The 24,874-nt window shown below is 43.9% G+C and overlaps 1 protein-coding gene across 1 annotated transcript in view; it reads right to left on the bottom strand.

Annotated features, from left to right (window-relative positions):
* Positions 1-677: 677 nt before the first annotated feature.
* Positions 678-24,874, bottom strand: part of LOC137379263 (immunoglobulin lambda-1 light chain-like) — a 36,104-nt gene continuing 11,907 nt past the window's right edge. Inside the window, exon 7 of the mRNA XM_068049980.1 lies at positions 678-835. Coding sequence (XP_067906081.1) covers positions 809-835 — 27 coding nt within the window. The 3' untranslated portion in view covers positions 678-808. The remainder of the gene's footprint in view (positions 836-24,874) is intronic.

Below are 24,874 nucleotides of genomic sequence, written 5' to 3'. Positions count from 1 at the left end.
AATGTATTTAAGGAGGAAGTAGATAGATTTTTGAAATCTCGGGGAGTCTAGGGATGTGCGGAGCAGGCCCCAAAGAGGAGTTGAGTCCTGTGACTGATCAGTCATGATCTTACTGAATGGTGGGGCAGGCTTGAGGGGCTGAATGGCCTACTCCGGCTCCTATTTCTTATTTTCTTGTGTTCTTATGCTCTTACCTGACTCTGCCAATTAGAATTTTGACTTAACGATCCAGCAGGAGTTGAATGGGAAGGATGGCTCTTCCTAACAACAACGGTATTATTGCAGATCCCATGAGTGAGCCAGCCGACCCGTTTAATCATCTGAAATGCTGTGGAGTAGATGTAGGTACCTTGTCCGTGTGTTGAATTATCCAGTCTTTCATAGAGGGTCAAATTGCTGCTAAACATCGGTCATCTGACCTTTTGTCTTGGAGCCTTCTTGACTTCCAAGAGAGCTCGGTTGTTTCTTCCAAGGGCAACGATACTGAAAACTTGCAGACCCCTAGATACTGAATTTTAATTGCAGGAACCTTTAAACCATGATCATGAAGTTTCCCTAAGGTTCGTGGCGATTTTCCACTGAAGTTGCAGTGATCAATCATTAGTGCTCCCAAGGAAATTCCCGGTGGAAGAGACACACTATTCATTTTATGTATGTCAGGAAGGTTCCGTCACTTTTCATGTAACATGATAATTATTGTACTTAAGGTTAATCCAAATATCCCTGAAACAATGTTTTAGTCGCACTTCTTGTAAAGTTGCTGTGGATGAGCTGAAGCAGCACTGATCAAATTCCTGGCCTTTTCCTGCTATATACTAAAACTCCAGCTTGATGCCTAAAGGAAACAGATAATTATAACGATTAGACAGACTAAACAAACATAACCAAATTGTCATTTGGTAGCACAGAACTTGAATATTGCTGAAAATAGAGACATGTTGTCGATGCTTTCCATCTTACACTCATCAGGACAATCCACAAGAATAACCAATGTAAGGGCAAACAACGACTTTATACGGTATGAGGAGAGAGTGCTGATTGGTTGGCAAGTGAACTCTGATTGATAGAGGCGTTGCCCTGAAGAATGCACCAGCTTACAGTGACTGACAGTTAACTGCCAAGTTTTGTTTAAAATTTAAACGAGGCAGTTTGACTCTGATTGGTCAAGGCATTGCCCTGAGGAATGAACTAGCGAATGACTGTCACTTATTTCATTTAGCTGATACAAGCGCAATGTTTGTATATGTTCTTTCTGTCTGCAAAGAACGGGGCCCCATGTATTAATACATGTACTTCCAGTACCTGCAAATGCGCCACACTGTGAGCCTTGCTGACAATCTTAAGTTGGTTGTCAGCATAATTCTTAGCACACTGAGAATTATTTAGCCTGTACCTTGCCTATTGTGAACAGTGGAAGGCACATGTGGTTTGATAAGATCCGCCAGTTTTTTATGGGAGGCATGGCCTATATACCTAGCATCACACTGGCATTGAAATTAATATATCACATTACTGATTTGTGTAATAGGCAGGACATCATTTTGGCTTCACGGCAGCATCCTGTTAGTGGCGAACACCACCCATGTTACTACTGCATAATAGCAACGTGAAACAGCTAGATTCACCTATTACTCAGATTTTTGGGATGCATTAACTTCCAGGGTAATTTGAGGTAGACTGGGCACTTTTCAGCGCCGAAAATGACATGAAGTGTCATAACATAAGGACCAAAAGCTGAATGCACTGGATACTGCAAAGGCTCTGGACTCTGACAACCTCTGGCCTGTAGGCCTGCAAACCTGTGCTCCAGAACTAGCTGCACCCCTAGCCACGCTGTTCCAGTACAGTTACAACACTGGAATCTACGCGACAATGTGGAAAATTGCCCAAGTATGTCTTATCCACAAAAAAAAGGAGATATCCAATCTGTCCCATCAACCTCTTCTCGATCATCAGCAAAGTGATGGAAGCTGTCATCGACTGTGCTATCAAGTGACACTTGCTCAGCAACAACCTGCTCACTGACGCTCAGTTTTGATTCCACCAGGGCCACTCAGCTCCTGACCTCATTGCAGCTTTAGTCCAAACATGGACCAGAGCTGTGGTTCAGAAAAGTGTACTTTAGTTGTAGGTGGTAGCAGCATTTAATAAGCACAGTAAATTCTACGATACATAGGAATTATTTAAAGTTAATTAAGAAAGTAATTGAAGGAAATTAACTAATAGCATAAAGAGCAATGACATAAAAGGTCTTATGTTGAAGCTATGGCATGTGGGAACATTTGGATGCCAAAGGTGATCCAGAACAACCACGCCTGCAGAAAGTGTAAGCAGCTAGAGGAATTCTGGATCAAGATTATTGATCTGGAAGGCGAACTGCAAGCGGCGCAGTGGTTAGCACTGCAGCCTCACAGTTCCAGGGACCCGGGTTCGATTCTGGGTACTGCCTGAGTGGAGTTTGCAAGTTCTCCCTGTGTCTGCGTGGGTTTTCTCTGGGTGCTCCGGTTTCCTCCCACAACCCAAAAGACTTGCAGGTTGATAGGTAAATTGGCCATTATAAATTGTCACTAGTATAGGTAGGTGGTAGGGAAGTATAGGGACAGGTGGGGATGTTTGGTAGGAATGTAGGATTAGTATAAATGGGGGGTTGATGGTCAGCACAGACTCGGTGGGCCGAAGGGCCTGTTTCAGTGCTGTATCTCTAATCCAATCACTGTGCAACATAAGGGAGGGGAGAAATACCTGGGCACTTTGTTCCAGAAGATGGTTATCTGTTTTGGTCAGCAGTGAGGATGTGACAATGAGTGAGGCAGGTAAAGGGACCAGACAGACAGTAGTGGGGGAGCCTCAGACTTTGCAATTGTCAAACAGGTTTGAGGCGCTCTCAACCTATGTGGATGAAAGCGAGGTCTGCAAGTTGGATGAGCAGACGAACTGTGGCACAGGAAGCCATTCAAGTAGGGGGAGCAAAAATGAATGTCGCAGTAGGAGCGACAGGATCGCAGTGGTAATGTCGCTAGATTAGTAATTCAGAGGTCCCTGGGGGCATGGGTTCGAATCCCACCATGGCACATGGTGAAATTTGAATTCAATTAATAAATCTGTAATTAAGAAGCTGGTCTAATGGTGACCATGAAACAATTGTCGAATGTTCCAAAAGCACATCTGGCTCATTAATGTCCTTTAGGGAAGGAAATCTGCCTTTCTTACCTGATCTGGCCTACATATGACTCCAGACCCGCAGCAATGTGGTTGACTCATAAGTGGCCTCTGAAATGGCCTAGCAAGCAATTCAGTTCAAGGACAATTAGGGATGGACAATAAATGCTGGCCTAGTCAGAGACGCCCACATCCCATGAATAAAAAATTAGGGGATAGTATAGTGAGGGGGATTGGCATTGTTCTGTGCAGCCGAGAGCACGAGTCCAGAAGGCGGTGTTATCTGCCTGGTGCCAGGGTTCGGGACATCTGCTCAGGGATGGGCAGGAACTAGGAGTGGGACGAGGAGGATCCAGTTGTTCTGGTCCATGTAGGTATCAACGACATAGGTAGGACGAGAAAAGAGCTTCTTCTTAGACAGTATAAAGAGCTAGCCACCAAATTGAAGAGCAGAACCTCAAGAGCAATAATCTTTAGATTATTACCTGAGCCATGTGCCAATTGGTAGAGGACACATAAGATTAGTGAAATTATTACATGACTCAAAGACTGGTATGGGAGAAGTGGGTTTTGCTTCGTGAGGCACTGGCACCAGTACTGGGGAAAATGGGGGTTATACCGTTGTGACAGACTTCACCTGAACTGTGCTGGGACCAGTGTTCAAGCAAACCGTACAACTAGGGCAGTAGAGAGGGCTTTAAACGAAACAGGGGAAGTGTGGGGAGAGAACAAGTTTGGGTAAATGTAGAAATTCAAGGGATAGAGTCACGGCAGGGCAACAAATGGTAATATGGGAAATGAAGGTCAAGAATGGCAGGAAGGGACAGAGCGAAAAAATCTAAGAATAAACCAACAGTCGAGACTAGATGTTACAACAACAACAAAAAGACAAAGCTGATGTGTCTGTATCTGAATGCATGAAGCATTTTTAACAAAGTAGACAAACTCATAGTTCACATTGAAGTAAATAAATATGATCTGATAGCCATTACGGGGAGGTGGCTGTAGGATGACAAGGATTTCAGGCCAGGGAATGGATGGCAGAAAATTAGCGAGTGGGTCAGAAAGGCAGAAGAAGCAAATGTTAAAAAGTGTGCAGCACAGGAATTTGGCAGTGTTAAAAGGCATTTATTTAAATGCAATGAGTACAGTAAATCAAGCTGATGAGGTGAAGGCACAGATCGACACATGGCAACACGATATTGTTGCTATAACAGAAACTTGGCTTAAAGTGGGGGCAAGAATGACAGCTCAACATCCCTGGAAACAGAGTTTTCAGGCGAGATAGAGAGGGGTTAAAAAGGAGGGGGTGTAGCATTATTAGTTGAGGAATCAATAACAGCTGTGAAGAGGGGTGGTACGCTAAATGAATCATCAAATGACGCTATATGGGTGGAGATCAGAAATAAAAAAGGGGCAGCGAGTACTATAGTGTACTATAGACCCCCAAATAGTGAGGGGGAAATAGAGGAACACATATGTAGGCAAATTGCAGAGTTTACAAACTGTAGGGCAATAATAGTTGGATTCAACAACCTCATATCAACTGGGAAACAAACAGTGTGAAGGGCACAGAGGGCAGAAAATTCTTGAATTGCATTCAACAGAACATTTTTAGCCAGCACGTCACAAGCCCAGCGAGAGGGGGCGCAATTCTAAACTTAGTCTTCGGTAATGAAGTTGGGCAAGTAGATGAAGTAGCAATGGGTGATCATTTTGGAGATGGCGATCATAATACAGTTAGATTTTGTATAATCATGGAAAAGGGCAAAAATAAGACAGGAGTTAAAGTTTTATATTGGGGGAAGGCAAATTTTACAAAACTGAGAGTCAATCTGGCGAATGTGGACTGGATACAGCTACTGGAAGTAAAATCATTGCCAACTAGTGGGAGGCGAGATTCTACAGGCACAGTGTAGGCATGCCCCAGAAAGATAAAGAGTGGTACGGTCAAATCTGGAGCCTTCTGGTTATCTAGAGGCTTACAGGGTATTGTGAAGCAGTAAAAAAGAAAGCTTATGACGATCAATACTTTAGAAAGCCTGGAGGAGTATAGAAAGTGCAGGGGTGAAATAAAAAGGAAATAGAAAAGCAAAGAGAGCTTATGAAAAATATTGGCTGGTAAAATCAAGGAAAACCCAAAGATGTCGTATCAGTACATTATGAGTAGCAGGATAACTAAGGAAAGTTTAGGGCCTATCAGAGATGTACAAGGGAACTTACACGTGGAAGCAGATGATGTGGGCAGGGTTCTTAATGAGTTTTTTTGTCTCTATCTTCACAAAGGAGAAGGATGATGCAGACATTTTAGTAAAAGTGGAGGAATGTGAAATATTAGATACGATTTGCATAATGAGAAAGGAAGTACTGGAGGGTCTGCCATCCTTGAAATTGGATAAATCACCAAGGCTGGATGGATTGCATCCCAGGTTGTTAAAGGAAGCCAGGGAGGAAATAACAGATGCACTGAGGATCATCTTCAAATCCTCACTGGGTACGGGAGAGGTGCCAGAGGATTGGAGATCTGTGAACGTTATACCATTGTTTAAAAAGGGTGCGAGGGATGGGCCAAATAATTATAGGCCGGTCAGTCTGATCTCTGTGGTGGGTAAATTATTAGAATCAATTCTGAGGGGCAGGATAAATTGCCACTTGTAAAGGCACGGGCTGATCAGGGATAGTCAGTGTGGATTTGTTAAGGGAAGGTGAAGTCTTACTAACTTAATTGAATTCTTTGAGGAAGTGACAAGAGGATTGATGAGGGTAGTGCAGTGGATGTGGTCTACATGGATTTTAGTAAGGCATTTGACAAGGTCCCGCATGACAGACTGGTCAGTAGAATGAAAGCCCATGGGATGCAGGGGAATGTGGCAGGTTGGATCCAAAATTGGCTCAGTGACAGGAAACAAAGGGTAGAAGTCGATGGATGTTTTTGTGAATGGAAAGCCGTTTCCAGTGGCGTTCCACAGGGCTCAATGTTGGGTCCCATGCTGTTTGTGGTATATTTAGATTTGATTTGATTTAGATATACAGCACTGAAACAGGCCCTTCGGCCCACCGAGTCTGTGCCGACCATTAACCACCCATTTATACAAATCCTACCCTAATCCCATATTCCTTCCACATCCTCACCTGTCCCTATATTCCCCTACCACCTACCTATACTAGGGGCAATTTGTAATGGCCACTTTACCTATCAACCTGCAAGTCTTTTGGCTGTGGGAGGAAACCGGAGCACCCGGAGGAAACCCACGCAGTCCTGCAGGGGTCTGTGCTGGGCACTCAACTTTTTACAATTTATGTCAATGACTTAGATGAGGGGAGCAATTGCATGGTCGCTAATTTTGCAGAAAACCCAAAGATAAGTGTGTTGTAATGAGGACATAAGGAGGTTGTAGGTAGGTATATAGATAGGTTGCGTGAGTGGGCACAAATCTGGTAGATGCAGAATAATGTGGGAAAATGTGAAGTTGTTCACTTTGGGAGGAAGAAAAGAAAACAGAGCGTTACTTAAATGGGCAACGACTGGAGAATTCCGAGGTGTAGAGGGATCGAGGTGCTCCAGTGCATGAGTCACAAAAAGTTAGTCTGCAGGTACGGCAATTAATAAAAAAGGCTAATGGAATGCTTTATGGATAACAATCCTTTATAATGCGAGGAATTCAAAATAATTTTAAAAAAAGGATTATTTGCTTCAATTATACATGTCATTGGTGAGACCACATCTCAAATACTGTGTGCAGTTTTGGTCTCCATATTTAAGGAAAGATGTAAATGTGTTGGAGGCGGTTCACAGGAGGTTTAGTCGATTGATACCTGGAATGATCAGATTGTCTTATGAGAAAAGGTTGGACAGACTGGGCTTGTTTCCATTGGAGTTTAGAAGAGTGTGGGGAGACTTATTTGAAGTATATACGCTCCTGAACGGTTTTGACAAGGCGGATGTGAAGAGGATGTTTCTTTTTGTGGGTGAGTCCTAGGGGGCATTGTTTTAAAATTACGGGTCCGCCCTTTTAGGACAGAAATGAGGAGATTATTTTTCTCTTAAATGGTTGTGCGGTTTTGGAACTCTCTGCCTCAGAAGGTTGGGGGAGGCGGGGTCATTGAATATTTTTAAGGCGGAGGTAGATAGATTCGTGTTAGGCAAGGTCGTCAAAGGTTATCGGGGTAGATGGGAGTGTGGAATTCGAAACACAAACAGAACAGCCATGATCTTATTGAATGGTGGAGCATGCATGAGGGGTTGAATGGCCGACATCTGCTCCTAATTCGTATGTTCGTATGAATGTAGGTGAGGTAAGAGTGACTGACCTTGACATCAATGCAGCATTTGACCGAATGTGGAATCAAGGAGCCCTTGCAAAATTGAAGTTCATAGGTATCAAGGGGGGAAACTCTCCACTGGTTGGAGTCATACCTGGCACAAAGGAAGATGGTTGTGGTTGTTGGAGGCCAGTCCTTTCAGTCCCAGGGCATTGCTGCAGCAGTTCCTCCCGGTAGTGTCCTAGGTCCAACCGCTAACCTGCCATTGTAGCCACAGTATTTACTTGGCTGCTCCAGCTAATATTATGGTTAATGGTGACATTCAGGTTGTTGATTGTGGGATCTCAGTGATAGTAATGCCATTGAATATCAAAGGGATATGGTTAGTTTCTCTCTGATTGAAGTAGTTGGTTGTCTGGTATTTTGTGACCCGGATGTTATTTGCCACTTATCAGCCCAAGTCTGTGTGCTGTCCAGGTCTTGTTGTGACCCCAGACTGCTTCAGTATCTGAGGAGTTGCGAATGGCAGTGAACATTGCAATCATCAGAAAACATCCCACTTTTGACCTTATGATGGAGGAAAGGTAATTGAAGAAGCAGCTGAATATGATTGGACCTAGGACAGTGTCCTATCCTTAGAAAAGTGTATCTGTAAATTAATCGTTTAAACAATTATTATTAAATTAAACCGTGATTATCTTGTATTACAATTACTGCTCTCAGATAGGTAGCTGAAGTGTAGGACACTACCGTAAGGATCGCCTGCAGCTATGTCCTGGGGCTGACATAATTGGCCTCCAATAACGGCAACCAGGATTTTCATTGACTTCAAAGTTGTGAAGAATCCTTGATGCTACATTCGCTCAAAAGATTCCTTGATGACAAGGGCAGCCACTCAAACCTCACCTCTGGAATTCAGCTCTTTTTTCCATATTTGGACCAAGGCTTTAATGAGATCTGGAGCTATCTGGGGCTGGCATAACGCAAACTAAGCATTGTAGAGCAGGCTGTTGCTGAGCAAGTGCTGCTTGATAACACTGTGAATGGCACCTTCCATTACATTGTTGATGATTGAGAGTGGACAGATGTGGCTCTAATTGGTCATATTGAATTTGTCCTGATGTTTGCGGACTAAGCATACCTGGGAAATTTTCCACATCGTCGGGTAGATTGCAGCATTGCAGCCATACTGGAAGAGCTTTGCTAAGTGCGCAACTCGTTCTGGAGCACATTTCTTCAGTACTACAGTCCAGATGTTATCCGAGCCGATATCCTTTGCTGCATCCAATGCGTTCAGACATTTTTGGAGAAATTCAGATAGTGGCATTGGGGGTCGTTAACATGGTAGTAATGCTACTGGATTAGAAATCCAGAAATTAGGCCTAATGCTATGGAGAAATGAGTTCAAATTCCACCACGGCGGCTGGAGGAACTTAAAATCAATTTATTGGTAAATCTGGAATAAAATGCTCGGTGCATTATTAATGATCATGAAATTATTGCATTGCCATAAAAAGCCATCAGGTTCACTAATGTCCTACAGGAGAGGAAACCTGCGATCTTTATCTGGTTTGGTCTGGACGTGACTCCAGCACCACAACTTTCTGGTTGACTCATAAATGCCCTCGAAATGACCAAGCAAGCCATTCAGTTGTATTAAACAGCGACAGAAAAGTTGAATAAAAGCAAAACTGGACAGATCACCCGACGTGGACACAGGCACAGGAAGGGACAAAGGAACACCCTGCCAAGTCAACACTGTAAAATCCTTCACACTAACAGCTGTGTACTTGTGCCAAAACTGGGAGAGCTGCCCTACAAACGAGTCAAGTGACAGTCTGATGTAGTCAGACTCACCGAATCATACTTTACTGCCAATGTCCTACACTTCGCCATCGCCATCCCTGGAAATGCCCTGTCCTGCTGGCAGGAGAGATGCACCAGAGGTGACAGCACAGTGGTATACAATCAGGAGAGTGTGACATTGGGAGTCCTCAACATTGACTCCAGCCAGAATGACGTCTTATGGCACGAGGTCAAACATGGGCAAGGAAACCTCCTGCTGATTACAGTCGCAGGACATCCCTGCAGGAGTTCTCAAATTAGTGCCCTAAGCCCAATCCCTTCAGATGCTTCATCAATAACCTTCCATCCAATATAAGTTGCAAACAGGGGATGATTACACCGTGCTCTGTACCATTTGCAATTAAAGTTACTGAAGCAATCCCTGCCCACATGCAGCAACACTTGGACAACATTCAGGCTTGAACTCATAAGTGGCAAGTAACATTCACACCACACATGTATCAGGCATTGACCATCTCCCACAAGAGTGAATCTGTCATAGCCCCTTGGCATTCAATGGTATTACCGTCACTAAACCCCCATCATCAACGTCCTGGTGGTTACAATTCACCAGAAATTTAACTGGAGAAGCGTTTCAAATACGATGACAACAATAACACGGCAGAGGCTAGGAATTCTGTGGCATTTAACTCATCTCCTCATTCCAGAAAGCATGTCCATCATCGACAAGGCACAAGTCAGGAGTGTGATGGAATATTCTCCACTTGCCTGGATGTGTGCAGCTCCAAAGACACTCAAGAAGCTCGACACCATCCAAGACAATGAGCCTCCTTCATCGACAGCCAATCCACCACCTTAAACCTTTACTCCTTCCACAACTGGCACACAGTGTCAGTAGTGTGTACCATCTACAAATGCGCAGCAACAACTCGCCTAGGCTCCTTTGACAGCACCTTCTGAACTCATGACCTCTATCACCTAGAAGAACGAGGACAACAAATACACAGGAACACCACTACTTTGAAGTTGCCATCCAAATCAGACACCATCCTGACTTGGAACTATATCGCTATTCCTTCTTTGTTGTTTGGTCAAAATCCTGGAACTCCCTCCCTAACTGCACTGTTTGTCTACCTACACCACATGGACTGCAGAGCTTCACGAATGCAGCTCACCACCATCTTATCAAGGGCAATTAGTAATGGCCAATAATTACTGGCCTTGCCAGCAACGTTCACATCCCAAGAACGAATAAAGAAATACCACCCACCTTCAGCTAATGAATCAATGTTCTTTCATGTTGAACTTGGAAGAAACACTGAGGGTAGCGAGGGCACAGAATGCGCTCTGGGCAGGGGCTTTCAATGTCCATAACCAAGAGTGCTGAGTAGCACCCTTACTGACGGAGGCGGCTGATTCCTGAAGGACATAACTCGAGACTGGGCCTGCAGCAGGTGATGAGTGAACCAACACAAGGGGGAAAGTTACTTGGCCTCATCCACACCAATCTACTTGTCACAGATGCATCTGTCCATGCTAGTGTTGATAGGAGTGACCACCACATAGTTTCTGGAGAGATAAAGTCCCGTCTTCATACTGAAAATACTCTCCATCATGCTGTGTGCTACTAATCGTTGTACTAAATGGGATAGACACAGGACATATCTAGCAGTTCATGACGGGACACCCATGATGCATTGTAGGCCATCAGCCATTGCAGAATTATATTCAATGAAAATCTGCAACCTCAAAGCCCGGCATTTCCCTCTCTTCACCATAAACATTAAGCCTGGGGATCAACCATGGTTCAATGAGGAGTGTAGGAGAGCATACCAGCAGCTTCACCAGCCATAACTAAAAATGATATGCCAACCTGGTGAAGCTGCAGCATAGGATTACCTGCGTGTTAAATAGCGAAAACAACATGTGAAGACGTACCTAAGTGATCCACAACCAACGGATCAGGAGAAAGCTCTGCAGTCCTTCCACATCCACTCGTGAATGGTGGTGGATAGTTAAACAAATAACGGGAGATAGGGGCTCCAAAAGCACCCCGCCCTCAATGTTGGGCATGCCCAGCACATCATTGCAAATGACACGACTGAAGCATTTGCAATCGCTTTCAGCCAGCAGTGCCGAATGGAAGATTATGTCGGTCACCACCGGAGGTCCCCAGCATCAATGATGCAAGTCTTCAGACAATTCGATTTTCCTCTTGATAGCCTGGGATACATTTCATTCGGGACTGATAATTTATCCACTTTCAAAGATGCTGAACCACTCAATATTTACTCTCTCACTATGTTTATACCATCGAATATTTTACACTTCTCTTTAACCAGAATGACTACATTGCCGCACTTTTTGTAAAACCTGACGCAAAGTATTCAGTAAGAAGGATGTCCACGATTCCCACCTCCACGCATTAGTTACTCGATTAGTCTGTAACTGGCCCTCGTCTTTCTTTAGTTATCCTGTTGATTATTAAGTATTCATGAAAGATTTTTGGGTTATCCTTGGTTTTACTTGCAATTGATTTTTCATGATCTTTCTTTGCTTTCCTAATTTCCTTTTTAATTTCCTCCCTGCACTTTCTAGCCTCCTCTAGGCTTCCTACAGTATTGAGCCCTCAGTAAACTGATATGAGTTTCCCTCTATCTGCTCTTTGACATCCTGGGAGGGGTACGGGAGGGGGGAACGGGGGTGGCGAGTGGGGGGGGGGGGGGGCGGGGGGTGGGGTGGGGGGTGGAGGTGGTGTCTAGATATGAGAGCATCAGCCTTTTTCTTCCTCTGAAATTATTTATTTTGAATCTACTGTCTCCTCCTCAAATACCTGCCACTGCTCTCAAACTGATTTACATTCAAATTTTGAAACTTGTTTCATCTCTAACGTTTGCCAGTTCTGCTGAAAGGTTAACGACCTGAAACCATAACCTTGTTTTCCTCTCTCTGCAGACGATGAGTATTCCCAGCTTTTTCCCCCTCAAACGGGAAATCGGCCCACAAGAGGCAGAGAAAGTAAAGATGAACAAAGCTCACATTCCATTTAGGGCACCACTTCTATGGGAGGTAGTTTTAACTTTGGGCTATGGTGTAAAATTAGCCACATTGAAATGACCGCTCATTAGACGTCTTGATCGATTTACCTTCGTGAAAGGAATGGGCGTGGTGGATGGAGAACGGCTAATTTCATTTCGCTCATTTTGGATTATTGCACAAGCTTAAAACTACTCCAGGTGTGACGGTACAGAACGATTGCTGCCATGGAACTGAGAAATTGGCCTCCGGTTTGATATCACCTGTTTTATACAATCACACAAAATAAAGGTTACCTTGTGTGTATTGACGTTCATAGAGTATGAGAAGTTTAGTGAAAATCCTGCAATTAAATAACCACACAGGTATCCTCAGTATTCCTTCTCCTTCCTTGGAATCTAGCTCTGCCACCAAGCAGACCCAATGGTTCATGTGCGTGGTTGCAGCCATTAAAATAAATCAATTGAAGTCGGGTAGAGTTAACATTCTCCTGATGTATGAACACAAATCAGTTGTCAAGTTTATATTTAGAGATTGCGTATAATAGTTTCAGTTGATAACCACAAGAATTGTTTCCATTATGTTGTAATAAACTCAGTATTTGATGCCTGAGAGGTGCTAAGAATCGCTTTCTCAACTACACGTAAACAGCAATAAACAACATAGAAGTTGTGCAACAGGTTTCAGTAAAACAGAAACCACATCACAGTTTTGATAAAAGGTCAGATTAAGTCGTATCTAGCCGTGAACACTGACAGTAAAACATACACTCCTTAACCCCTTCACTCAAGTAGATAAAAATATCTGTTGCATGTCGAGTCTTCGGAGTGGTGACATTTCTATTCGGGCTATCTGCAACCCGCTAATTATGTAGCAGGTCTGTGCTCCCCTTGACGAAGTCGGGAACGTTTTTACATCTATAATCCTCTTTGACAACAACAAAGACAACCTCTATTTATATAGCGCCTTTAACGTAATAAAACATTCCAAGGCACTTCACAAGAAATATATCAAACAAAAATTGACGCTGAGCCACATCAGGTGAAATTAGGGCAGGCGATAAAAAGAAACGAAGAGATAAATTTTAAGGAGCGTCTCAAACGAGGAACGAGAAGTAGAGAGGCGGAGAGGTTTAGGGAGGGAGTTCCAGAGCTTCGGGCCTAGGCAGCTAAAGGCCACCAATGATGGAGAAACTACAAGAGGCGTGAATTAGATAAGCGCAGGTACCTCGAAGGGTTGTGGGGCTGGAGGAGATTACAGAGATAGGGAGGGGCGTGGCCTTCGAGCCATTTGAAAATAAGGATTAGAATTTTAAAATTGAGGCATTGCTTAACCAGGAAGCAATGTAGGTCAGCAAGCACAGTGGTGAAGGATGAATGGACGTGGCATGAGTAATGGCACAGGTAGAGGAATTTTGAATGACCTCAAGTTTACAGAGAGTAGTATGCGGTAGACTGGCCAGAAACACATTGTAATTGTCAAATCTAGAGCTATGGTTCTCAAAGAGGTCCATGAGGGTCCTCCAGGTGGTCGGCGGGATAGTCCACAATGCAAATCACTGAGGAACAATGCCACAGCCGAGGCCATAGGAAAGAATAGGCCAGAAACATCATCCCCGCCACCCGCTTGAAATCGCACAAACAAGACTGGTTTCCGTGTGCACCGCATCTTAAGTGCAAGCAACAATTATGCAGTTCTATAAGCAAGATTTATGTCACCATTACAACATATAACTGCAATATCAGATTTTCAAAACTTGTGGGGCTGAAAACAAAGAAGAGGAACGGGCTGAACGTGAAGCCTGACATGAGACTGAAGTTCTCCAGCTTGGAACCAGATAGCACCTCATTGGTGTCTCATCAGATGCAGGGTCATTCTTCCCTTAATTATGATGAGATTTTTTGAGTGGCAAGCAATAGCAGGTGGGGTAGGAACAATAGGTGGTCCGTGGGGGCTTTAGCCCTGCCTAAGTGGTATATGAATAACAAATTTGCAAACTACTGATCTAGAGGTAACAAAGGCACTGATAAGTGTTTCAGCAGCAGATGAGCTGAGATAGGGACAAGGACGGCAGTGTTATAGGAATAAGCGTTCTTAGTGATGTCACAGGTATCTGGTCAGATGCTCATCCGGGGTCCAACGTGACGCCAAGTTTGTGATCAGTCTGGTTCAACCTCATAGAATTGCCAGGGAGAGTGATGGAGTTGGCAACTCGTGAATGCAGTTTTCAATAGGAACCGAAGGCAATGGCTTTGCTCCTCCAAATATTTAAAGCAAGGACATTTCTACTCATCTGGCAGCAGATGTCGGACAAGCAGTCTGATATTTTAGTGAAAATGGAGGAGTTGAGAGAGATAAGGCTGAAGCATTTGCAACCATCTTCAGCCAAAAGTGCGGAGTGGATGATCCATCTCAGACTCCTCCTGAAGTCCTCAGCATCACAGATGCCAGTCTTCAGCCAATTCGATTCACTCCACATGATATCAAGATACGACTGAAGACACTGGATACTGCAATGGCTGTGGACCATGACAACATTTTGGCAACAGTACTGAAGACCTGTGCTCCAAAACTTGCCTTGCCCCCCTAGCCAAGCTCTTCTAGCACAGCTACAACACTGTCATCTACCCGACAATGTGGAAAATTACCCAGGTATGTCCTGTACACAAACAGCAGGACAAATTCTACCTGGGCAATTATCGCCCCATCAGTCTGCTCTCGATCATCAGTAAAGTGATGGAATGTGTCATCAACAGTGCCATCAAGCGGCATTTGATTCGCAATAACCTGCTCAGTGATGCTCAGTTTAGGTTCTGCCAGGGCCACTCAGCTCTGGACCTCATTACAGCCTTGGTTGAAACATGGACAAAAGAGCTGAACTCAAGCGGTGAGGTGAGCTTGACTGCCCTTGGCATCAAGGCAGTATTTGGCTGAGTATGGCATTAAGGAGCACTAGCAAAACTGGAGTCAATGGGAATCAAGGGGGAAACTCTCCACTGGTTGGAGTCATACCAAGCGCAAATGAAAATAGTTGTGGGTGTTGGGGGTCAATCATATCAGCTGCAGGACGTGAGTGCAGGAGTTCCTCCAGTTACTGTTCGAGGCCCAACCATCTTCAGCTGTGTGGGGATGTTCGCTGATGATTGCACACAATGTTCAGCACCATTCACGACTCCTCAGACACTGAATCAGTCCTTGTAGAAATGCAACAAACCCTGGACAATATCCAGGCTTGGGTTGGTAAGTGGCAAGTGACATTCGCGCCACACAAGTGCCAGGCAATGACGATCTCAAACAAGGGAGAATCTCCCCATCTCCCCATGACATTATGATCGCTGAATCCCCGACTATCACCATCCTGGGGGTTACTATTAACCAGAAACTGAACTGGAGTAGCCATATAAATACCATGACTACAAGAGCAGGTCAGAGGCTGGGAATCCTGTGGCAATTAAATCACCTTCCAAGTCCCCAAAACCCGTCCACCATCTACAATGCACAAGTCAGGAGTATACAGGGATACCCTCCATTTGCCTGGATGGGTGAAGCTCCAACAATACTCAAGAAGCTCGACACCATCGAGGACAAAGCAGCCTGCTTGATTGGCACTCTATCCACAAACATTCATTCCCTCCACCACCGATGTGCAATGGCAGCAGTGTGTACCACCTGCAAGATGTACTGCAGCAATGCACCAAGGCGCCGTTGACAGCACATTCTAAACACGCAACATCCACCAACGAGAAGGACAAGGGCAGAAGATGCACGAGAACACCACTATCTGCAAGTTCCCCTCCAAGTCATACACCATCTTGACTTGGAACTATATTGTTGTTCCTTCATTGTCACTGGGCCAAATTCCTGGAACCCCCTTCCTAACAGCACTGTGGGTGTATCTACCAACATGGACTGCAGCGATTCAAGAAGGCGGCTCACCACCACCTTCTCAATGACAATTAGGGATAGCCAATACATGCTGTCTTAGCCAGCGACGCCCACATCCCATAAAGAAATGGCAGTAGTGAGATTGAACTGTGTATGGTCGCTTTGGTTCTGTGGTTATGGATTAAACTCCTATACCTCAGATTTGAGCCGATAGTTTGGGCTAACACTCCAGCGCATTACTGAATGGGTGCTGCATTTTCCAAGATATGGTCTTTCAGATGAACGATGAAGGGCAAGCTCTAAACGCCATCCCACCCACCCCCAAAGTGGTCATTTTAAAGGGCCTGATTTTAACACACTAAAAACCCATTCGCTTACACAGTTAAAACTGGGCCCTTTAAATTATCCCATGACACTACTTAAAGAACCAATGTCCTGGCACTTCAGCCAACACCACATCACATTGCTGTTTGTGGGAGTTGCTGGGCGCAAGTTAACTGCTGCGTTTCCTACGTTACAACAGTGACTACACTCAAAAGTACCTCATTGGCTGTGAAGAGTTTTTGAAAGTCGCGGAAGTTAAATAAGTGCAAGCCTTTCTTTCTCTGTCAACATCATTAAAACGGTTTAGCTTGTCATTATTTCATTGCTGGTTGTGGGATCTTGCTGTGCGAACATTGGTTGTCGGGTTTCCGACACTACAGCAATGATGCTTCGTATGTACTTTATTGCCTGCAAAGCGCGTTGGAAGGCCCTGATGCCTTGAAAGGCATTACATAAATGCAAGTTCTTTCTTTCATCCTGATAGGCCTTTTTTTTTTAGCGTGTTCCACAAAGAGCCTCGGCAGTCATCGGATTTTTTTTTAATTCGTAATCGTTTCCCTTGTTCGATTTCCTTATAAATTCCACACAAGGTCAGGAAACAACTTTCAGATGTTCCCCTTTTTAGAAGTGATCTATCTAACCTCTTGAAACTGTGCAATTCCACCTTTCATCAAATCCACGTTCTGCAGAAAAGATCTGCAACCATTATTAGGGTGCTGCATGGCGTTCTCTGCTGAAATGCATGCAAAGGCTCATTTGTCCTATTGGGAGCTCCCGGCCGCAGTGTGCCCACAGGGAGCACTGACCAGAAGATTCGAGGACGATAATGTCTGTCCTTCCGACCTTTAACTTAACTGCTCAGAACACCAAGCACATAGAAACAAAGAAAAATAGGAGCAGGAGTAGGCGCTTTGGCCCTTCGAGCCTGCTCCGCCATTCAATACGATCATGACTGATCATATAAACTCAGTACCCTGTTTCCGCTCTCTCCCCATAACCCTTTTCCCCGTTAGCTCCAAGAACTATATCTAACTGTTTCTTGAATATATTTCATGATTTGGCCTCAACTGGTGGTAGAGAATTCCATAGGTTCACCACTCACTGGGTGAATAAATCTCTCCTCATCTCAGTCCTACATGGCTTACCCCTTATCCTTAGATTGTGACCCCTGGTCCTGTACTTCCCTGCTATCGAGAACATCCTTCCTACATCTACTCTGTCCAATCCTGTTAGAATTTTGTAGGTTTTTATGAGATCCTCGCTCATCCTTCTAAACTCTAGCAAATACAATATTAATCGACCCACTATCTCTTCAAACATCAGTCCTGCCATCCCAGGAATCAGTCTGGTGAACCTTCGATGCATTCCCTTCACAGCAAGAACATCCTTCCTCAGATAAGGAGACCAAAACTGCACACAATACTCCAGATGTGGTCTCTCCAAGGCCTTGTATAATTGAAGCAAGACATCCTTTCTCCTGTACTCGAATCCTCTCGCTATGAAGGCCAACATACCATTTGCCTCTTAACTGCCTGCTGCACCTACATGCTTACTTTCAGCGACTGGTGCACAAGGACACCCAGGTCTCGCAGCACCTCCCCCTTTACCATTCTATTGCCGTTCAGATAATAATCTGCCTTTCTGTTTTTGCCACTAAAGTGGATAACCTCACACTTATCCACATTATACTGCATCTGCCCTTTATTTGCCCACTCACTTATCCTGTTCAAATCACACTGGAGCTTCTCTGCATCTTCCTCATAGCTCACAGTCCCAGCCAGCTTTGTGTCATCTGCAAACGTGGATGTATTACATTTAATTCCCTCATCTATATCATTAATATGTATTGTGAATAGCTGCGGTCCTTGCACTGATCCCTGTGATACCCCATTAGTCACTGCCTGCCACTTGGAAAAAGACCCGTTTATTCCTACTCTTTGTTTCCTGTCTGCCTACCAATTCTCTATCCATGTCAGTACCTTACCCCCAATCCCATGTGCTTTAATTTTGCACGCTAATCTCTTATGTGGGACCTTATCGAAAGCCTTCTGAAAGTCCACATACACCACATCCACTGTTCTCCCTTATCTATTCTATTGGTTACATCCTAAAAAAATCCCAGTAGATTTGTCCAGCATGATTTCCCTTTTGTAAATCCATGTTGACTTTGTCCGATCCTGTCATTGTTTTCCATGTGCTCTGCTATTAGATCTTTTATAATGGGCTCCAGCATTTTCCCCACTACTGATGTCAGGCTAACTGGACTACAATTCCCTGTTTTCTCTCTACATCCCTTTTTAAATAGTGGGGTGACATTAGCTACCCTCCAATCCGTTGGAACTGTCCCAGAGTCTATAGAATTTTGAAAAATGACTAGCAATGCATCTACTATTTCTAGGGCCACTTCCCTAAGTACGTTGGGATGTAGAGTTTCAGGACCTGGGGATATATCGGCCTTCAATCCCATCAATTTCACTAACACCACTTCCCTAATACTGATTTCATACAGTTTGTCCTTCTCACTAGATCCTATGATTCCCAACATTTTTGGGAGGTAATTTGTCTCCCCCTTTGTGAAGACAGAACCAAGTATGCATTTAATTGGTGCGCCATTTCTTTGTTCCGCATTATAAATTCCCCCGGTTCTGACTGTAAGGGACCCACATTTGTCTTCACTAATCTTTTTCTCTTCACATATCTATAGAAGTTTTTACAGTCAGTTTTTATGTTCTCTGCAAGCTTACTCTCATGCTCTATTTTCCCCTTCTTAATCAATCCCTAAACTAATCCTTTATCATTACACAATACCTAGTCTAGGATGACCTGTTTTCCAGTTGGTTCCTCAACGTATTGCTCCAAAACATCATCACGTGTGCACACCAGGAATCCCTCCTCTACAGTATTATTCCTAATTTGGTTTGCCCAATCTATATGTAGATTAAATTCACCCATAGTTACAGTTGAACCCTTATTGCATGCGTCTCTAATTTCCTGTTTGATGTCATCCTCTACATGACCACTGCTGTTTGGAGGTCAATATACAACCCCCACCAGCGTTTTCTGCCCCTTGGTGTTTCTTTGCTCCATCCATACAGATTCCACATCAGGATTCTCTGAGCTAATATCTTTACTCACTGTTGTATTGATTTCCTCTTTTACTAACAACACTTCTCCACCTCCTTTTCCTTTTTGCCTGTCCTTCCTAAATATTGAATACCCTTGAATGTTCAGTTCCCATCCTTGGTCACCCTGCAGCCATGTCTTCGTAATTGCAACTTTGTATCCATTTACATCTATTTGCGTGGTAAATTTACCTACCTTATTGCGAATGCTTCGCACATTGAGACACAATGCCTTTAGGCTTGTCTTTTTAACATTCTTAGTCATCTTAGCATTATTTCGCATATAGCCCAATTTGTTTTTTGCCCTTGATTTCTATCTATGCCTTCCACTTTTGCCTTCTTGTTTCCTGTCTTTCATTTCCTCCTCCTCAGTCTCCCCGCTCAGGTTCCCATCACCCTGACATTTTAGTTTAAATCCTCCCCAATAGCACTAGCAAACAACTCTGCAAGGACATCAGTTCCGCTCCTGCCTGGGAGTAACCTATACCGCTTGTACAGGTCTCACCTTCTCCAGAACCTGTTCCGATGTCCCAGGAATCTAAAACCCTCCCTCCTGCACCATTTCTCCAGCCACACATTCATCTGGTCTATTCTCCTGTTCCTATGCTCACTAACACGTGGCACAGGAAGTAATCCTGAGATTACAACTTTTTATATGTCCTGCTTTTTAATTTACCTCCTAACTCCTTAAATTCACCTTGCAGGACCTCATCCCTTTTTCTACCTATGTCATTGGTACCGACATGTACCACGACCACTGGCTGTACACGCTCCCCCTTCAGAATGTCCTGCAGCCGCTCTAAGACATCCTTGACCCTAGCACCAGGGAGGCAACATATCATCCTGGAGCCTTGTTTGCAGCCACAGAAACGCCTGTATGTTCCCCTTACAATTGAATCTCCTACCATTATGGCTCTCCCAGTCTTCCCCCACCCAGCCCCCACACACCGTTACCATTACCATTAGATTAATTAGTTACTCCCTTAATTAAAAAATACTAATTACACTAGTGGCCTTGTTCTACTCCAAAAACTACCCACTACAATCTAAAGTCCTTAATAAATTACACTAATTAAAAAAAACACTCTTTAGTGGTACTAACCTTATCAATTATATGGCAGGTTTTTAAAAAATATATACTTTCCCCTGATTGTTTTAGGCTATTTCCAGGCACTAACAGCTATCACTCACCAACCAATCACCTTGCAACTTTCCTGTAATGCCACTGTGGACTTTCTTTCCAACTGCGGCGCGCCTGGACTGCTTTCCCCCCTCCGGGAAGTTAAAGCCTCGATCTTCGAGCTCAATTTATCCACGCTCTCCCCACAGGTCCGCTCCTCTCTGCTCCGCTCCCGGAAGGCCCTGTGTTCCGAGTGTACCGCGCGTTCCCTGACCAGTATTTCCTGCAAGCGCTTTCCCATGATCTGTGAGCACAATCGCTGGATCATCCCTTATATTGTTTCAATATTATTATCAGATCAGCCATGATCTTATTGAATGGTGGAACAGACTCGAGGGACCGAGCTCATGCTCCTAGTTGGTATGTTCATAATATTGCGCACTTTTTAAAGCACAACTGATCAAACAACAACTTGCGCCATGCAATGACTTTACATTTGTTTGACGGGACTACCTAATGGAATAAAGGGTAACCAGTAGATGTAGTGTATTTGAATTTACAGAAAACATTCGATAAGATACATAAAAGGTTGTCAAGATAAGAGCACATGGCGTTGGGCATAATATTAGCATGGATAGAGGATTGGCTAACTAACAGTAAACAGAGAGTTGGGATAAATGGGTCTATTTTTAGGCTGGTAAACTGTAATCAGTACGGTGCCACAGGGATCAGCTGGGGCTTCAATAATTTCTAATCCATATAAATGTTGTAGCCAAATCTGTTGAAAATCCAAAGATAGGTAGAAAAGCAAGTTGTGGTGAGGACACAAGGTGTCTGCAAAGGGATCTAGATTCGGTAATTGGGCAACAATGGCAGATGGAACATAACGTGGGAAAATGTGAGGTTGTCCACTTGCCAGGAAGAATAGAAAAACAAAATATTATTTCAATGGAGAGAGACTTCAGAATGCCGCAGTACTCATGCATGAATCATAAAAAGCTGACATGCTGGTACAGCATTAATTAGGAAAGCAACCGGAGTGTTGGTCTTCACTGCAAGGGGATTGGAGTATAAAGTAGGGAAGTCTTGCTACAACTCTATAGGGCACTGGTGAGATCGCACCTCGGAGTACTGTGGACAGTTTTGGTCTGCTTATTTAAGGAGGGATATACTTGCATAGGAGGCAGTTCAGAGAAGGTTCATTAGGCTGATTTCTGGGATGAAGGGGTTGTCATATCAGGAAAGGTTGAGCAGGTTATGCCTATACTCACCAGAGTATAGAAGAAAGAGTGGTACTCTTATTGAAGCATATAAGATTCTGAGGGTGCTTGACAGGATCGATGCTGAGAGGATGTTCCCCCTCATGGTGGAATTTAGAACTGGCGGACACAGATTCAAAATAAGGTGTCTCCCTTTGAAGACAAAAGTGAGGAGGAATTGCCTCTCTCAGAGGGTCATTGATCTTTGGAATTCTCTACACCAGGAAGCGGTGGAGGCTGGGTCATTGATTATATTCAAGGCTGAGTTTGACAGATATTTGATTTACAAGTGAATAAAGGGTTAGGGGAAAGGAGGGAGTCAAGGCTACAATCGGATCAGCTATGATCTTATCGAGTGGTAAGGCAGGTGCGAGGGGCGAAATGGCATATTTCTCCTCCTATTTCTTACGTTTTTATGTTCAACAAATGTACTTTCTGTCTGTTTATGTTCATAAAAATCTGGAGCTTTAAGCTTACAACAACTGCAACATGAAGACGTAACAGGAAGGAATTTGATATACATTTATTTTACCAGCACAAAATCTTAGAATTGGATTCATGATATAATACAAATGAGTAAAATAAGAAAGACAAGTCTATAACCACATTCAATCATGTTATTATTGATTCAAGCCTGGATATTGGCACTCGAATTATAGTGATACACTGGAAAATAGGTTACAGCTGGATGGATGGTAACAACGTAACAAACGTCAAGGGCTCGCAAAGACCAATTGCCCAGTGAAGCTCTTCATCTCAATACCACAACTCTCCCATTCGAGAATCCCGACATATTTACAATGCACCCAACAGTTAGATTCTGCAGACCCTTTTGAAGAATTATTGCAACTTCTGAGTAAAAACGAACACTTTAAAATATCTGTTTTAAGAGAACAATTTTTCCTTCTGTTTTGTTTTGTCTGTGGTACTATTTCCCGGATTTACTTTTCAATTCTGAATTCACGTATTGGCAAAATTTTAAATAGCATTGTTCAGCGAAATGCAGAATTGAAGAGTAAATTCAGGAAGTAGTACGAGTGGAGAAAACAGACTTAAGCAAGTAAAATAGCTTTGTTCTCCAGTAACACTTTCTGGATTTACTTTAAATTCTGCATTCACCGTATCCGTACTTATAATGTTTTATAGATCACATTAACATCTCACACTGAAGAGTGTCTACAGAGACTCATCAACAGGTTTGCGGCCGCCTGCACCGAATTTGGCCTAACCATCAGCCTCAAGAAAATGAACATCATGGGACAGGACGTCACAAATGCCCCATCCATAAATATCGGCGACCACACTCTGGAAGTGGTTCAAGAGTTCACCTACCTAGGCTCAACTATCACCAGTAACCTGCCTCTCGATGCAGAAATCAACAAGCACATGGGAAAGGCTTCCACTGCTATGTCCAGACTGGCCAAGAGAGTGTGGGAAAATGGCACACTGACACAGAACACAAAAGTCCAAGTGTAGCAAGTCTGTGTCCTTAATACCTTGCTCTACGGTAGCGGGGCCTGGACAATGTACATCGGCCAAGAGAGACGTCTCAATTCATTCCATCTTCACTGCATCCGGAGGATCATTGGCATCAAGTGGCAGGACCATATCTCCAACACTTAAGTCCTCGAGGCGGCTAACATCCCCAGCATATACACCCTACTAATCCAGTGGCGACTGAGATGGCTTGGCCATGTGAGCCGCATGGACTATGGCAGGATCCCTAAGGACACAATGTACAGCGAGCTCATCGCTGGCATCAGACCCACCGGCCGTCCATGTCTCCGCTTTAAAGACATCTGCAAACGCGACATGAAGTCCTGTGACATTGATCATAAGTTGTGGGAGTCAGTTGCCAGCGATCGCCAGAGCTGGCAGGCAACCATAAAGGCGGGGTTAAAGCATGGCGAGTCGAAGAGACTTAGCAGTTGGCACGAAAAAAGTCAGACGCGCAAGGAGAGAGCCAACTGCGTAACAGCCCTGTCAATAAATTTTATCTGCAGCACCCGTGGAAGAGTCTGCCACTCTAGAATAGGCCTTTATAGCCACTCCAGGCGCTGCTTCACAAACCCCTGACCACCTCCAGGCGCTTACCCATTGTCTCCCGAAACAAGGAGGCCAAAGAAGAAGAAGATAGATCACAGTAAGTTCATAAATCAATGTCTTTCTACTTGTGTAGTAGGCCTTGACCTCCTCCATCAGTGCCTCTCTTTGCTCAGCAGTATCATTCTCTTGTCTGAGGTAAAAGATTAATGCATTGTAGACTTGAGCTCTTAATCTCGGCACACATGTCGATGCAGCACTGTGGGATGTTGCACTGTCAGAGGTACTGTCTCTGGGAGGAGGCAAGAAATGAAATTCTCGTCTGGCCTCTCATGGTAAAATAACCCATGGTACTATATGCCGATAAACAGCAAAGTTATCCTCGTGTCCTGGCCAATAGTTATCCCTGAACCAACAACACTGAAACAGTTATCTTATCACGCTTTTGATTGTTATTTGTGGGAACATGCTATGTTGTTGTTGTCAGTCCCAATTGCCGTACCTCACAGTGGTGCCGACACTTGAAAAGTCCTTCAGTAACCGTGAAGAGGTTTCGGAGGAGTTGGATTCGCAACAATTGTAATATAAAATTTGTTACATTATCTGATTCTCTATAGCATATTCATTGCTCTTTGCTATTCATTTTGTTTCACCCCAGTGCAATCCCTAAGGCCAAATTTCAATATAAAATCAAATCAAACGGAGCGCAGAACCTATTGTCTGCCCCCCTACCATCCGTTTTGCACTACCGTCCAAGTCGAATTTATACCCCAGAAAATTATATCCCTATTAGTTTTCAATAAATCGGTTATTGGTAACTGACCGTTCACAGTGCTCTGATTTAGGATTTATCTGTG

Source organism: Heterodontus francisci, chromosome 17 (assembly GCF_036365525.1).
Source record: "Heterodontus francisci isolate sHetFra1 chromosome 17, sHetFra1.hap1, whole genome shotgun sequence".
Taxonomy (NCBI): Eukaryota; Metazoa; Chordata; class Chondrichthyes; order Heterodontiformes; family Heterodontidae; genus Heterodontus; species Heterodontus francisci.
Note: the sequence above shows the minus strand (reverse complement) of the source record. Positions and strands in the feature narration are given on the sequence as shown.